The sequence below is a fragment of the Pogona vitticeps genome, chromosome 11, assembly GCF_051106095.1.
Source record: "Pogona vitticeps strain Pit_001003342236 chromosome 11, PviZW2.1, whole genome shotgun sequence".
Lineage (NCBI taxonomy): Eukaryota > Metazoa > Chordata > Lepidosauria > Squamata > Agamidae > Pogona > Pogona vitticeps.
In genome coordinates, this window is record NC_135793.1 from 19,798,728 (window position 1) to 19,816,031 (window position 17,304).

General features: G+C 42.6%; 1 protein-coding gene across 5 annotated transcripts in view; it reads right to left on the minus strand.

Moving 5' to 3' along the window:
* PASD1 (PAS domain containing repressor 1) overlaps positions 1-17,304 on the minus strand; it is a 91,186-nt gene that overhangs the window by 1,539 nt on the left and 72,343 nt on the right. For 4 of the 5 annotated variants that reach the window (XM_078380593.1, XM_072981382.2, XM_072981380.2 and 1 more), the window contains exons 14-20: positions 12,854-12,977; positions 10,752-10,861; positions 9,382-9,468; positions 8,013-8,171; positions 5,998-6,213; positions 4,671-4,921; positions 2,451-2,661 (exon numbers count right to left, since the gene is read on the minus strand). In XM_078380593.1, the coding sequence (XP_078236719.1) occupies positions 2,451-2,661; positions 4,671-4,921; positions 5,998-6,213; positions 8,013-8,171; positions 9,382-9,468; positions 10,752-10,861; positions 12,854-12,977 (1,158 nt within the window). The remainder of the gene's footprint in view (positions 1-2,450; positions 2,662-4,670; positions 4,922-5,997; positions 6,214-8,012; positions 8,172-9,381; positions 9,469-10,751; positions 10,862-12,853; positions 12,978-17,304) is intronic. The other variant, XM_072981383.2, reaches the window with a different exon arrangement.

A 17,304-nucleotide genomic window follows, 5' to 3' on the forward strand; every position in this document is an offset into this window, starting at 1 on the left:
AACTTCATCCATTCCTTCAATACAGTGGGGTCTTGACTTAAGAACGGCTTGAGTTAAGAACATTTTGACTTAAGAACCGCTCTCATAGGAAAATATTGACTTGACTTAAGTACTTAGATTTGAGTTAAGAACTGAAAAAAACCCACGTGGGAGGCAGGGAAAGTGCAAAAAGTGAACTTTCAGTTAACTGTTGGCCAGTGAAAATGGTGCCTGTCTGCTTCCTCACTCCTCCCAGCGTTTAGAGAGTGGATTGGGAGACAGTCTTCGGACTGCCTGGTACTGTCCTGCCTGGACTGTATTTTCCCTGCCTTCCCTGAACTTTTCTTGACCTAAGAAAAAAAGAAACAAAATATCCCCCTCTAGTGGTCGAAGGCGGAATAGCAGCTTCCCATTAGTTTCTATGGACGGAAAAGAGCAGATACGGATCAAATGGTTTTCAATGCATTCCTATGGGAAATGCAGATTTGACCTGAGAACTTTTTGACTTGAGAACCGCCTTCCAATACGGATTAAGTTCTCAAGTCAAGACCCCACTGTACTGCTAACTGGAGAACTTCATGTTGTTACAGTGTTTCTAGAATTTAGAATTACTAAACATAATGCATTCCCCTTTGTGAAAAGAGTAGTACACAGACAACCTCTCTGGGCAAAGGCACCCAAACAGGGATTTAAGCTGGTGGAACTGCTGAGAGGTTTCCTGATTTCTGAGAACGTATTTAATCTCATGTGGAAAGAAAACAGCCACTTCCATGACCTTCAACAAACAAATAAGGCAGCTTCTGGGGGAGGGGGGTGTCCCAGGGCACACACACTCCCAGAAGAAGGAACTGGTAAACCACTTCTGTGTACTCTACCTACAAAACCCTAGAAAGGCTTCCCATAAGTTGGAATCGACAGTAGCTAAGTACTATAATAATGAGAGGCTGAATCTAACAGATCAGGCAGAGGGCTCTGAATGGCTGTCCAGGCATCACTAGCTAAAACCTTATGGATGTACACTTCTGCTGAGGAAGTTAATCTTTGGCACTGGTAAATTGTAATTTAAATTAGTGGGAAGCTTCCTATCCTTGCTCCCTTTCACCTTCCGAGGCTCCCTAGGACTCCGTTTTGCTTCTAGGGAAGCCTTTGGGAGCCTCAAGGTAGGGCGGGAGAGCCTTTATTACCCCCAAATCACCACTGGGTCACTGCTGGCAGCATTTCTTTTTACTATTAAAGGCTTCCCCACCACCACCACTCAGAGTCTTTCAAAGGCTTCCCCAGGGCAAAAGAGAAAGACGGGAAGTTTACCGTTAATTTAAATTAAATTTTACCAGCACTTCCATCCTTCCGAGGTCGGTAAAATGAGTACCCAGCTTGCTGGGGGGGCAATGTGTAGCCTTTATAATTAAAATTGTAAACCGCCCGGAGAGTGCTTGTAGCGCTATGGGGCGGTATATAAATCCAATAAATAAATAAATAAATAAAATAAGGATGTCATCGGTTTCTGGGGATATAAATTCCAAGAGGTGGCGACAGATGCCTTATTTTCAACAGCTCTATGATAAGTAGGGTAGAAACATGACCCTTTCTACAGTAGGAACAGCTGCAGCTACAGAATTTGGCCAGTACAGATGGTTAAGAACTTTGTTCTGTTTGCTTTAAGAACTTTCCAAAACTGGAAAAGTCTGCCATAAATTTCACCAAAAATATAAATAAATTGAGGGTTGTTCTTTTGCTTTTTTAAATTGAATGTAGGAGAAAACAAAGTTGAGGCATCTCTCCTTCATCTTCAGCTCAACCCTTCCCCTCCATCCCTATATTTTAAGATGGAGTCGGCAGGTTGTAGTCCTGAAGGGAGTTTTTTAAAGTCTAGATCAGTGGCTCCCAACCTTCGGTCACCCAGATGTTTCTGGACTCCAGCTCCCAGAAACCCTGGCTGGCGGTGAAGGCTTCTGGGAGTTGCAGTCCAAGAACATCGGGGTTACCCAAGGTTGGGAACTACTGGTCAAACATCTGGTGGAGCAAACAATCTTCCCCTCCCCATTTATGCTCCTCTGGAAGCAGCTCTCCAACACGTCAGCCGGGCTCCTTCCCAGCTCTACCTGACGATGGCAGAGATGGAATCCACGGAAGTCCAGCAACTCCCCTCCCGACAATGAAATCTTCCTCAGCTGTCAGTCAGTGGCTGAAATCTCCATGAGTGGAAAGGGGTTTGACGGCTAGCAGAAGGACTGTTGAAGAGCTTGGGAGCATCCCACAGGATAGCCCTCTCGCCCACCCCTGCCAAAATAGCACCCGAGGATACTGGGACCAAAAGAAAGGGTTCCCTACAGAGGCTGAAAATCCGTGCAGGATCACATGAGAAAATATGGGCCTCCAGACAGTCTGAAAAACAATGACGAGCCATGCATGGTCTCTGCCCTCCTCTGAGCTCCCAGGCCTATTGTAGAAACAAACCTCCGTGTTATTACCTGAAGATAGAGATGATGCTGTTGAACCTGCTGCGGCTGCCACTGCTGCAGGGTGCTGGGAGGGTGGGTTTGTGGTGCAGCTAGGTTGGTGTGTGGGATCATCACTGAAGGGCTGAATACGGGTGACGGGGTTGGGGCACGGATCGCGGTGCATGTGATCGGTTGCATCTGTATTGCAGGAGGCAGACCCTGCTGGTCTTGAGCAAACCTACTAGACAAAAAAAATAATAGTAATAACTATGAGGCGGTATATAAGCAGCACGCTTTGCTTTGCTTTAAGGAACAAAAGCCTGGGCGTTACAACAAGTTTTCTATTCCTGTAAGGTGGTTTTAAAAAGTGGTAAGAAGGACCCTCTTTGGGCATAAGACAAGGCCAGAGATTTCATCTCCATCTTCCCATTGCATAAGGGTATCATTTAGGCATTGTGAAATTGAAAAAACCAGTATATAAATACTTCGAAATATGGTGCACAAGAGTCATCATACACGATTGGAAAAATTCATCACATATGCAGGAGTCATAAGGAGTCATGCTGCACAACTGGCTACAGCTCATCAATTCTGAGCAACGTAAGTGTCCTCTATGCATGTGTGAACTGGACTCAACTCTCACCTTTACTTAGCAACACAAAGATCCCGGACTGGGGGAACTTTGATGCCTTGCTATGAAGGTAAGCTTGAAAGCCTGTGGGCAAAACCTGTTAAATTCTCAGAAGCAAACCTGTAAGGTTTTTAAAAGGCAGGGAGCAACACTTCAGCACCCTTGCCCTTCCTAACTGCTAACCTCAATAAGCAACAGCAGAAGTATAAAATAAAATACACAAAATATGAAATTATACCTGGGCTATGCAGATAGCATAAATTATGCATAGGTATTGGCAAACCACATAGAAAGCCCAGGTGCAAAATCTACATTTTATTCAGTGCGATCGACACACATAATTGCAATCATTTCAAGTATAACAGGAAAAAGCAGTATCACTCTTGATATCTAAATATGCAACATTAATTCCAGACTTTATTTCTAGATCCCAAAGGGGGTTGGAAGCCAAAAATGGGTCACGCTCAGATCTAAATGGGTCAGGAACAGGACGGCAGCTCCATGGCAGACTATAACTCCCAGAATCACTAACAATTCTAATCATTAGAACTCAAAAATGGAAAAGCTCTGCTTTAAAAGGAAAAAATGACACGCAAAAGAGGAGACTGCTGCTTTAAAATATTTTGGTGAGCTTGAAAAAACTAATTAACTTGGAACCTGGTCATGCTAATTAGGGAATTCTGGGAATTCTAGTCCAAAGAATAACCAAGAAGGTTCTTCTCTTTTGGTGAGTGGACCTCAATTAAGCTCCTGGCAGGAAAATCCAAAGAACTAGCAGGCTAATAACAGGGTAGGTGAGAAAGGTTTACTTGGTTGTCTGCCAGGAGCAACGGTTATTGCTTGTTTCTGGAGGACGGACGGGTCCCTGCCCTACTGGACATAAAGGGCTCAACTAACAACCTCCTTGTGGGAAAACGGAAAGCCCCCATCATGCAGTAAAAGGAGGAAGGGATGACATGTCATGGAAGCAGCACTTTCAGAGGGAGATTCTCCTTAGGATACAGCAGGGTGAAGCCCACCATCTTCCAATGCTGCCGTTGTCCGCCTTGTGGCGTAGCTGGGGAAGTAAGAGAACTGCCTGCTGAGTGCAAAGAGACATTTCTGTATCACCCCCCTGGTCCCAGGCCTGAGTGGACATGGCACGATTTGTGGTTCTCGCCTTTTGATGTAATGGGCTTTTAAGTCGGAACCAACTTATAGTGACTCTAATAGGGATTTCAAGATAAGTGAGATGTTTAAGGAATGTTTTTACCATTTTCACTCCTCTATGTTTCTATGGCTGAGTGGGGATCCAACCCCGCCCCCTGAGTCCTAGTCCATCACTCTGTCCACTACACCGCACTACACCGTCTTTTGATGTCCACCCCTGTTAAATTTCAGCTCCCCAGATCGATGCCTGGCTGGGTTTTCTGGAAGCCACTGAACAATTGCAGATTTACCGTCGTGGTTCTCAACTGAGTGTGCAAGTAGCATGGGTGGGATACGAAATGTAACATAGGAAGAACACCGTTGATTTTGCGTGACAAAATAATGCCCTTGTGCAAAGAGTTAATTTCCATCATTTCGTGAAACAACTCTGGAGGGGGAAAAAGATTATTAGCTCGTCTCAGCATCCGTACCTTAAAGTCCGATCTTGGCTATAATCTGACAGCTGCTGCCTGTCGCCCATTTCAGCCGCCATCGGAGTAGACACAGTGATTGGGTGGGTTTGGGGGAACACCATTGGATTGTTGTACAAGGGCATGGAGATGCTCATTTGCAGGGGGAGGCAGGCCTGCTGCGCCAGGTTTCCTCTCATTACATGCTTTTGTTGCTGCTGCTGCTGTTGTTGCTGCTGCTGCTGCTGCGTCGGCGGCGGCTGTGGCTGCACCTGATGTATAAAATGCATAATCCTTGGTTATCACAGGGACACAATTATTCTTTATTTAGTATCCATGTATGTATAAACTGCCCTTCTACAAGGAAGCACAATTTTATTTTAAAAGTACACAGTAGCAGCTATAATCTACTCTGGCTGAAACCTAACATCAGCTCATAAGACCCACCTGATGGTCTACTTAGCTTTCCTTCTCTGTTATATGTTTAGGGCATAACAATGTTCAAATTAAGGGAAAGAAAGGTTCCAGCTAACCATTCAGAACAGCATTTTGACCGTTAAGCGGTGTTTACCAATGGAAGCTAGTGTTTTTTTCCAGTAGCAATGTATGGAAGTGAGAGCTGGATCATAAAGAAAGCAGGCTGTGAAGCTTACTGCAAGAACAAACCTATCCATTTTGAAGGAAATCAACCCCGAGTGCTCACTGGAAGGACAGACCCTGAAGCTGAGGCTGCAATACTTTGGCCATCTCATGAGAAGAGAAGACTCCTTGGAAAAAACCTTGATGTTGGGAAAGGGTGAAGGCAAGAGGAGAAGGGGACAACAGAGGATAAGATGGCTGGACAGTGTCATCGAAGCTACCAAGATGAATTTGCCCAAACTCCAGGAGGCAGTGGATGACAGGAGGGCCTGGTGTGCTCTGGTCCATGGGATCACAAAGAGTCGGACACGACTTAACAACTAAATGAAAACAACCAATGGAATGAGCTGCCTTGAAGGGTGATGGATTCCTTTCTTGGAGGTCTTTAAACAGAGGTTAGAGGGCCAACTCTCAGCCATGCTTTAACTGTTGGGCTCTGGGGTCCTATCCGGCTCTTCACTTCTCTGATCTGGGGACCTCATGCAGATGACGATCGCTTAACAATCAGCTCTCATACATCTCGTCACGCATAGAGTATATGTGCTTCAGTAGTGACTGGATAGAGCTACCTTGTTCTTCTTTAGTTATTCTTCTTTTATCATTACTCTCTCTTTTCAGCTGGATTTAGTATTATTTATATTCTGGAAGCTGATGCCCTCTGAGAAAATAATAAAAGAGTGTAGCACTGCATTAAAAAACTGATCGCTACCTGGGATGAGGTAACACAGGGCTCCCTGAGGAATTGTTGAGATGAGGCCAAGTGTGAGCCACAGAACGGCTTTGACCCCATGAGGCTCTGTTGCTGGGACTTCTTTGAAGTGGTGGGTCTGCTCCCTGCCACTGCTGCTGGTTGCTGGGAAGGCCTCAGAGGGGTCTGATGCTGTACGCTGTTGAAGACCATGGGCGCAGGCTGTTGCATGAACATCTGTTGGGGGAAAAAGGAAGGAAGGGTGCAGAAGGCAATAGAGAGATTAACTCAGGATGGGAAAGAATTCCGGTGGAGGTCCTCATCCAGACTACCCCTGTTGCACTTGCTGATGACACCTTGTCTCAGAAATTCATTCAGACACTTGCAGTGGTTGCAAATACGTTCCGTACATGTGACCTTATGAACACATCGCTAAAGTATGAGCAGCTAAAGACAAGTACCATTTGAAAGACATGCACAATTAGAAAATGTGCTCAAAAATGTATATATTGGGGAAAATGATTCTGTTCACTATGGAAAATACATACAGAAAATACGTACAACTTTTCATAGGAAAAGAAACAACATTTTCAAAAATTCACCTCCAAGACGAATATAGGATGGGGCAGAAAAGAAACTGAGATTTAAATAAATGAGGTTGAGAATTCTTCATATCGTAGTGTTTTATTGCTAGTGATGCACTTTGGGAATGCATTACAAAAACTTCTGAAATACAAGGAGGCTCAAAATTAGGGAACACTGAAGACGTCAACTTAGTGGAGGTGACAAATCAGCTCCAGGTTTAAGTCTGCACATTAAAGGAGTTCTGCAAGATGCTGAACCTGCTTGGGGGAGAGGATTCAACACCTTGATCAGCTTTTGTAATGTCTGGATCAAAACCTGGAGTGGAATTACATTCCCACGGCTGTCAAACTGCAGCCATCAAGGTCCATGCCCACACCCTACATCTTGCAGAAACAGATTTTTAAAATTCTCTAGATCTGTTTTGTAGCAAGTATAGTGGCTGCAGAGGTAAGACATCTGAGAACATTCTTGAGGGCAGTGACTCAAATTGCCACTAGATGTCACCCTGTCTCTGAACATATCATCACAGTATCTGTCCAAAACAAAAATGTATTTAAAAGAAACATTCTAAGATAGACAGACTAGTGTCTGACTCAGTATAAGGGATTTTTTTCATCTTCTCATCATGGAAAACTAATCTCTGAAACAGGGAGGATTCTGTAGAAAACAAGCAGGTTGTACCTATAACAAATAACAATCATACTCAGGCAGAGATGCTTTATAAGAGTTTATATTCCACCTCCTTTTTTAGACCACAAATGACATCTGAATCTATGTAGACAAATGACATGGAAAATATTTGTGGACTTGGTAACTTGTTTTATCTAACTTGGGAGCCAGTTAGATAAAACAATGCTGCATGCAAGGGGGCGGATAACAGCTTCAAGTGGGTGGGGATGATTTTCACCAGGAATATGGCTTGATGCACACCAACACACATTTCCACCAGGCCGTGGTCTTGATTTGGATTTTCACTTCTGTCTGGTAATTATTTAATGAGGGGGGGGCATCTCTTGAGCATAGTTTTGGGTCTCAGTTCTAAGGTCATACAAGCATGAGATACAGGCTGTTTGTCCAAATGTGGTTTAGTCATACAGGTAAAGGTTCCCCTTAACAATTGTCCAATCGTGTCCGACTCTAGGAGGTGGTGCTCATCCCCATTTCCAAGCCATAGAGCCAGCGTTTGTCCGTAGACCGTTTTTGTGGTCACGTGGCCAGTGCAACTAGACACGGAACACCATGACCTTCCCACCATGGTAATACCTATTTATCTACTTGCATTTTTACATGCTTTCGAACTGCTAGGTTGGCAGGAGCTAGGACAAGCAACGGAAGCTCACTCCGTTGCATGGATTCGATCTTATGACGGCTGGTCTGCCAACCTTGCAGCACAGAGGCTTCTGTGGTTTAACCCGCAGCACCACCACGACCCTTAGTCAAACAGACCTTACCTGCAAATTGGAGTCTTGCACAAGCTGGAGCTGCTCCTTAATCACATGCAATTCCTCCTGCTGCGTCTTGATGTCGGCCTGCAGGATGCGCGTTCTCTCCTCCAGCTGTTCCTTCAGCTGATGCATCATCCCCATCTGGGCTGGGAAGTGATACACTGGCTGCAAGGACAAGAGGAACACACATTAACAGCCTGGATCTTTTGCACAGCTATGGATTGCTGATTCTGGAGAAGCTGGGGCTTTTGCATGTGGAACATAAGTATTTATTATTTACTTTAAGAAAAACAACGATTATTTTAAAATAAATGCCTGTTCAATGGGGAGGCATAAAGGGAAGCTCTCATATTTATTATTCATTTCTATTATTTATATGTCACCTCCCCACAAGGCACCCATATATGAAACTTCAGGGCTTGGAAATCATCATCATCATGTGCTGTCAACTCAATTCTGACTTATGGTGACCCTTTTCAGGATTTTCCAGTCAGAGAATACTCAGAAGTGGTCTACCTTCTTCTAGGGTTGCCCTGGAACTGTGCAGATTGCCCAAGGCCATAACAGTTATGTAGCGACTGAGAAATAACTAAATTACATCAAGACTGGAACACAATTTAGGATCATTCCACTCCTTCTGCAAGGTAACCAAAACTGTGTTTTAATGTCTTAGGAGGACGCAATCTCACAACTTAATCCAACAGCTTCTAGTGTTCTGTTGCTTCTTTAAGTAACTACAAAGCAACCATTGAGTTATCTTTGACAAATAAAATAGAGTTACTGTAACTACAATAGTAAGTAACTATTTGAGGAATTTCAAATAGCAGTTGCAACTAAAGATTTCCCAAGCTCAGACTTCATCATTCATAAAGGCTCAGCCAAACAGGCCTTACAAGAGGCATAGAATTACAACTGGAAATATTACAGTCTGGCCTGGAAAAATTACTGCTTTATGGGGGGCGGGAGTAGATAGGCGGTTCTGTGTCCAAAAAAGGAACTTTTCCAAGCTCTGAAGACATCTAGGTTTGCTCAGTACTTAAAGCTCCACCATCTGTCCCCCTAGGACTGCCAGTCATCAATCAGAGACAGAAACAAGTAAAAATATACCTATAACACAAGGGTTCTTACATCACACATTGCATAAAACCAAATGTCATCAGAAAGGAGGCAAATCAATTATCCAAATCCAACTGTGACTCCCAGTGAGAATAAGCAAGTATCCTTACGTAAGTGTTGATTCTATTACGTAAGTGTTGATTTGATATGCCTATCCTAGTTGAGATTCACAATTGGATTTAGGCCTGTAATGGTGAATTAGGCCTATTGTGTTTCTTCTGCCCGGCAGTTCCACAAAACAGAGATGAGGCTGACATACCATCGCTTTTGGCTGAGCGGGAGCAGCGGGCTGCACCATGTGATGCTGGGTGAGATGTTCAGTGGGTGTTTGGGGAGTTAATAAACCCTGAGAAAGGAAAAAGAAAGAAAGAAAGAAGATAAGACTGTAAACCCTAGTGCATCCAAAGCAAGAATGAATATGATTGTGCCATTCTCTCCGTGAGACTAACTGGAAGGCTTGCTTATTGTCAAAGAGAAAAATCTTCATTGAGTTGGTTAAGCTGTACTATCAAGTGACTAGATGTTCCTTTCTACAGGAAAAAGAAACACAACCCTTTATGCAGAAATCTAACACATCAGGGAGAAAGGGTTCGGGCTGAGCATTTTCCTTCCTTTGCGATCTTTCTTTGTGCAGGGAATTGTACTGTATAGAGGTGTATTCTGTTCTAGCAACCCCGCCCCGTAACAGGACAGCCTGCGGTTTTGCCACCTGAATAAAAACTAGGCATCTTAAATAAATGGCAGCTGTGCAACAGAAGACATCAAAACAAGTGCCCAGTAACTCCTCAAGACAAGGAAGGCACCTCCCTGAAGAGCGGCAAAGCATTGTTCACTCAGGTGTCCCCCAGGCCATGATGGGCAGCTGGCCAACCCTTCGCTTCCGGAAGCACGGCCCTGTCAACTTGTTAATGATCAAAATGATCCAATGGTCTTTTTTTTTTAAGGGCACAAATGACCATTATTAAAATAATCGAATTATTGTAACATTTTAATTTGCTTTAATTGTACCTATAATTCATATGTACCCATAATTTTAAATGGTGCAATTCTCTGATAGGCATAAAGAAAGAAAGAAAACCCTCAGGTATACTTCCTCCTGAACCCGGCCTGTCAGAAGGGTTCTAGTCCTGCAGCTACACTTCCAGCTGTCACAAAATCTGTTTCTACCCTTGGGTTTCTACCCTTTCTGCAGGTCAGTTGACCACACACAGCTGGGCCATGTGAGAACAGTGTCTGTTCGCTGTGACCCAACAACCCCAAAGCCAAGAATAAAAAATCCAGTGCCATTTGCTTTAACAGCAACTGAGTCATCACGTACTGATAAGGTAAGACATAACTAAAGGCTATGAAAAACTTTCCCTGCCCATTGCTGGAAATCAGCCTACTTATTAAAAGGGCAAGATCAGCCCAGATCTTTGTTTTCCTCCTAAGTCTTTGCTGTAGGTCAACTAAAAAGACCAAGCACCTGAGTCATAAGACCCTCCCGCCATTAGATGGTGGATGCATGATGAACAGCAGAATCTCAACAAGGCAGTGACACTTCCTGCTAGCCTCCCGAAGAGAACCTTTCGGTCTTCCTTCCCAGCTTTCCTTGGCCAAAGAGACCTCCGAGGGGTCAACATGGCTTACCGGGGTGCTGCTGGTTGAGGCGAGCCTCAGAGGGGCCTTCTCAGATTGCCCCATGGGTAACGACGGCCGGGTAGGCGTGCTGGCATCCGTGTGCCGTATAGACGACGTGGCTGCAAAAGAAAAGCATCTTTCAGGCAAGCAGGGATGAGATAAAAGCCTGTTGCTGATATCAAACCTATCCAGGAGTGGAGAAATAGCCAACTACTTCCATGGCAGCAGAAAAGATGTTGAAACCAAAGGTTCCTTAAGTTCCAGGAACAGAATTAGGCGAACTGAGTTGGTTCACATTTCTCTGCCATTCCTGACACCCTTTCTAAGCATACATCCAGTCTTCTCCCTCCCCCCATCAACATGGGAGAAAAAACTCTGAAAATCTGTTTATGTGTGATAGCTCAAGACGAGGCACTAGACTCTTTCTTCAGCTCTGTTTTGTTTGATTATTGAAATGTTAGCAAATGCAACAAGGAATGACGATTTAATTAGAGGTATGGGTGAGAATAACAAAATAAAGATTAACTGGTTTGCTGATGACAGTTAAAACCCACAGGAAAGTATGGATAGAATTGAAAATTTGGAAGAATAACTGGATTATGTGTAAATGGGCAAAAATCTGAAATAATGTTTAATCATAATAAATTAGAACAAGAAAAGTTTGTTGATAAATATGATTTTAGGATATGATAATCTGCTAAATATTTAGATATAGATTTAGTAAAGGATAATCAGAAAATAAAGGTATATAATGATAAACTAAAAAAGGATATCAAACATAAATTACAGGAATATTCCAGTTTGAAACTATCTTGGTTTGGAAGGATTGCACTGATGAAAATGAAGATTTTTACCATAGATTATTTTTTTATTTTTTATTTAATTAATAGAAGATGATTTTAAATTTTGGCAAGGACTGATTAATAGATATTGTAATGAAGGAAAGAAAGCCAGAATAAATAAAAATTATTGGTATAAGACAATAAAAAAGGAAGCATAGGTATACCCAATATTAAATATTAGTATATGGCTAATCAGCTGAGGTTTATTGGGGAAATGATATATAACCCAGAAAGGTTAATTTGGTGGAAAATGGAATCATCAGAACTACAGGTTGATACTGAAAAACATTTGTTCGGCATAATTGAAAAACATAAAATAAGCAAAACTAATAACCCTTTTTTTAAAACTATGTTAAATGTTTGGTATAAGTATTTTAAAAATTATATTAATCTAACTCTCCATTACTGAAATAGAGAATTTCCTGCCAATATGAAAGTCTATTTAGAACTATTTAAGGGGGGAAAAGTGATTAGGTTAAAAGATTGGTTGGATAAAATGAGATCAAATGATCAAATGAAACAAATTCTTCAAAATAAGAATATATCATGGTTGAATTACCCGTATTTTTCACTCCATAAGACGCACCTTTCCATAAGACGCACCAATTTTTTAGGAGAAGAAAACAGGAAAATATAATCTGTTTTCTTTGCTCTATAAGACGCACAGACTTTCCACCCCCCTGTTTTGTGGGGGAAAAGTGCATCTTATGGTGCGAAAAATGAATGGGTAAAGAGGTATAATAAAGGTAGAGAATGTACAAAGTATGAACAACTTCTATTATCATATGAAGATATTCAGATGAATAAGTCAGTGAGTGGTACATTGTCACTGATGAAAGGCCTTTGAGGGTATACACAACTGTGTCATGTTATGTGCAAGCCAGGAACATCCCAAATGTGCCAAAAGAATGCATGAACCAGTGGCAATTTGCTGATGACATAGTACAAAAGCAGAGCTACGCAACAGGACTTCAGTCAAAGGAAGTCAACTTCTTTCGTTCCTGTGTTGCTAACGCTCAGGGCACTGGTAACTAACAACAGAACACTCCAAGACTTCTGGCCCCTGTTTCTCTGCTCCAGGAGCTACTGCTCATCTCTAGCCTTATAAATTGGGGAAGGGATGGAGAAAGGCAGTGAGAACTGGTGTCTGGAGGGGCCAATAGGTTTGGCCTGACTCTGGAACATCCAGATACACTCTGAAACATCCACCAGCTACAATAAAATATTATTTTGATATAACTGGGATTAACTTTTTGACATGGTACGTACATGCAGAGTCAGACAGTGCTGTGTGTGACGACCGGCGGGAACTGTGAGATGACACGGACACCCTTTCACGACTGGTTTCTTGATTGGTTACGCATTGCCGGATGTCAATGTAACTACCGTGGCTCTGGAAGGAGGTAAATCCAAGGAAGCTTGTTATATTATTAGCCGCAGAAAACTATTTACACCTTTAACAAAAGCATATACTGTATTTTTCCATGTATAAGATGATACTTTTGTCTAAAATCTTTAGACTAAAATTGAGGGTTGTCTTATACATGGAAGTAAGCTGAGGAGAGAACAAAAACAAGTGGAGGGGGAAAGCAGGGATCAAAGCGATCTTGCAGCATTTTGATCCCTGCTTTCCCCTCCACTTGCTAAGCCCTGCTTAGATTTCTTAATTTTGGGTTAGAAAAGTGGGGAGGGGGATTTTATACATGGGATGTCCTATACACGGAAAATTCAGTAATATACAGAACACAGCAACAGAAACAATACAATGACCCTCTTCTGATACAGAAGGCATATGGGTTCATTGGACCAACATTTCTGGAGTAACTATATCAGCTGGAGTACCTAGTACTCCCAATAAAGGCGCTTTGGAAAAATTTCTGGTTTCAGCTCTGTTAATTGTGCAAATGTGTGGTTCTTCCCCTAGTGATCGGCTCTGAGGTTGTTTTAGCCTACAGTTTTCTTGTTAGTTTTCAAGACTAGAATGCCCAATATGAGAAGGGAAGAGATAGGTAAGCCAAATGATCCAGTCTTTATTTGTGCATTTCCACAGGCAATAGAAAGGTTTTTCACATGTAAGCGTTCTCTGGCTAGAATTCTGTTGCTTAGTATCATCGTCGTTTAGTTGTGTCCGACTCTTCATGACCCCATGGACCAGAGTACGCCAGGCCCTCCTGTCTTCCACGTTGCTTAGTATAGTAGGTCACAATTAGAATAGACCCATTAAATCAGTGAAGGAGTTGGCGAGTCAACTATATGGTCCATTTATTCAACAGTTCTATTCCAGTTACAACGCACCATGTTAAGTGGTAAGATTTCAGCTTATAAGTATCAAGTGAATACGAATACTGTGGTTTACGCCCTTTGCTTCCCTATTCCGTTTGCCCACATTGTTGGTCTGCAACAGATTTATGCATATAAATAGAAACATGCCTTTATAATTAGCTCCCTTCTGCCCAATTTCTCCCAACATGTCACAGTCCTTTGGCTTTCAGCAGTAAGTGCAGAATGAATGGATGAATGAATCAGCCAGGCTGACTAGACTAGAAAGAACAACCCATTTACCAATTAAAGAAGGGAAAGTGAGAAGGGGAGGGAAAGAGAAACAGGCCAGTTTATGGAGATATCCTTTACCGGCTTTTATGGCCTTATAATGAGTGTTTCTGATCAGATGTGACAACCAAACAGGAATAAGGATGTTCCTATGTCGATAATAAGGTCGCTTTTCCAGTTAAACTACCTAAAAGTCAGCAAATGGAATCAAATCCACACAGAATCCATGTGGTAAACACCATGTTTGGCAAGACACAATACTTCCCAAGTGGAAAAACATTCTGTGTGATATTTATTTACAACTTCTATTAAAAATGAATTGCAGAAAACAGAAGGGGGAAAAATAAGCAGTAGCTTCTGTTCTTTTGCCAAGAAAAAGCAAAAAAAGCAATGCAAAAAAAAATCTTGAATCCTGATCACAAATGACGATTCTTGTGATGGTGCCAGGTTGTAATCTGATTTGTGTGTGTGTTGAACAATTATGCCAAGGTGTTGTAGAGATAAAATTTTCCTGTTTTTTATTATATGGTTAAGGGTAGATATTAGGCCTAGGTTGGACAATGTAGACTCCCAGTGTGGTGTCGTAGATAGAAAGATGGACTAGGACTCAGGACAACAGGATTCGAATCCCTGCTCAGCCATGGAAACTCACTGGAGGAGTGGAGTTGGTAAAATTACTCCTTATATCATTCACTTGCCTTGGAAGCCCTATTAGGGTTGTTATAAGTCAGTTCCAAGTTGGTGACACAGAACAAGAACAGAATGGAGAACATGGAGGTCTCTAGTGGCTGTTAGATTCAGCGACATTAAGAGATTCCTCACCCCTTCATGAAGAACTAGATCCAGTGTTAATTCCAGCCAGAGTAAGCCCACTGAAATGAACAAGACGTTTTAGTCACAAGAGTGGTGTCCCAATTATTTCAACAGCTCAACTCTGGCTAGGACTTAACACTGGATTTAACACGCAACCCCATAACTTGAAGACCTGAAACTGACCCTGGGAATGAACTTCGCTGAAAAGTATTTTGAGGGATTGCAGTGATGCAAAAATAGTATCTGTGATGTCTGGAACAGAGAACATGGGACCAAGTTGCCAGAAAGGATCGTGTGGATGAATGGCTACACTATTCATATTGCAAATACAGCTACTTTTTCACACAAGCCACCTGTCTATTATCTGATGGCGGCCACCACACAACCTAGTTTCACCTGGAAAGGAAAGAGGGTGAGCCTATCATTGAAATCTAATCTAAAGTTTAAAAATAAGTAAAAATTCAGAAATCATAGAAATGACATGGCAAACCCCAGACAGCTGGATTTTCTGTTTAAATTGCTCCAGGGGTGGGGTGGAGGGGTAAGGAGCTTGGCTTGGGGTCTCTCTGGTGTCTCAATATTAAAAGACTGACGAAGGGTTATTTTTAAAATGTTAACTGAGCTGACCCTGTTAATTGGGCAGGCATGACGAAGCTCAATTGATTATTTTAAAAGGCAATGGAAAGTGTTGTCATGACCACAGCCCTAGCCACACTCTGGGTAGCATAATGCTAAGCTTTAAAACAAAAGCACTGGGATCTGGGGGGGAGAAAACAGATCGATAAATCATTCCTTCACTCTCATCTCTCCTCGTCTGACGAGAACTGGTGAGTCAGCTTAAAAGCGTAGAACTACAGAGGTAGCAGTTTGAAAAACTGCCAGTTAGCTTCGTGGCCTACAGACACTTCTCCTCACGTAGGGGTAGCACGGGTATGTGTGTTATATTCTCTCTGTAGTTCAGTGGGGGGTGAGGGAGATCCCATAGGCTTAACATAGAGAAGGTGCAGGACTCAACCCTCCAAACCGCAAAGATGGGAGTATTGTGTTTTTTTTCCCCCCTTTTCTTTTGAAGTACAACTTTTTCACTCCGGATGGCGATTGGCCACACAGGTTGTGTGATTCTGGGAATCCAAAAAAGTAAATCCCCCCCCTCCTACATATTTCAGTTACTTACTTTAAAGTAATGGTTCCCAAGCGTGGATCCCCAAGGCATTGTTGGACTTCATCTTCAAGAAGCCAGCATGCCCAGTGGCTAAAGATTCTGTAAGTTGAGCTGGCTGCATTCAAGGATGTCAGGAGAAAAGGCTGAGCAAGAGAATCTCCCGACCCAAGATGTGGGCAAGCTGTTACCCAAATGGACTGCAACTGGCCCAGGGGGTTCCTTGCTCTGACACCACGAGGAAGCAGTTCCCCGACTTTGGGACTCTGGATGTCATGGATGACAACTTCTATCATCCTTGACAGCTGGCTGAGAATGATGAGCGCTGTGATACAACATCCCCTGGGGACCCAGTTTTGGGAAAGGCTTGCAGAAGAAAATATTTCTCTGTTCAGGGACTGGCCTTACAGTTAAGCACTGAGATTCTGGTAGCAAGAATCCAGCAGCCATAACAGAGCAGTGAATTGCTGGCCACTTATATGGTCATTATTGTATTTTTTTAAAAAATGTTAGGGAGTGGGAAAAATAGTTGTGCAAGTATCTTTTCCATGTGTCAGAATAACATGATTGGATTTAGGCTCTGCATACAGTAGTGCTTGGGGGAGTGTCTCGAGCCAGCCCTGAACTTGCCCTTTTTCTGTCATACGGTTTGAGTAAATGGAGACTTGTTCTCACTGAATATTGCAATGGTTTGATATTTCCTATTAAGACACCTGGCATGATCAGAAAGTGTCAAAAGCAGAACTCTCCAAATGACTTCAGAATGTTCACACATTCTGTGCAGGTTGTAATTTAACTGGGGTTAAAAGCGACGCCCTGCATCACACTGATGGGAATCCATTCAGTGTTTGTGTAAGGTGAACTTGCTGTGGCTAATAGTGTTTCACTGATAAGGTCTCAAGCTGTGTCTTGGTTGCACAGACACATGATCAAGCGCACAACCAAGACTTTTCCATGTATCTTATCAATTAGTTGCAATTAGCCACAGAAAGTTATGCATGCCTTATGAGAACAGCATAGGAGACTCTGGCCTGTTTTTCTTTAAAAAAAATATCCAGCAGAAGTGTGTTAATTGATCCAGCTAGCAATCTCAGAAGCAGTCAAGCAGGATTGCTTGCAAAAACAAATGCTGCTCTCTGAACAGCAGCAAACAGGAATCAGTTTTACAGCCTGTTTTGAGCAGATGGAAAGGGTCACT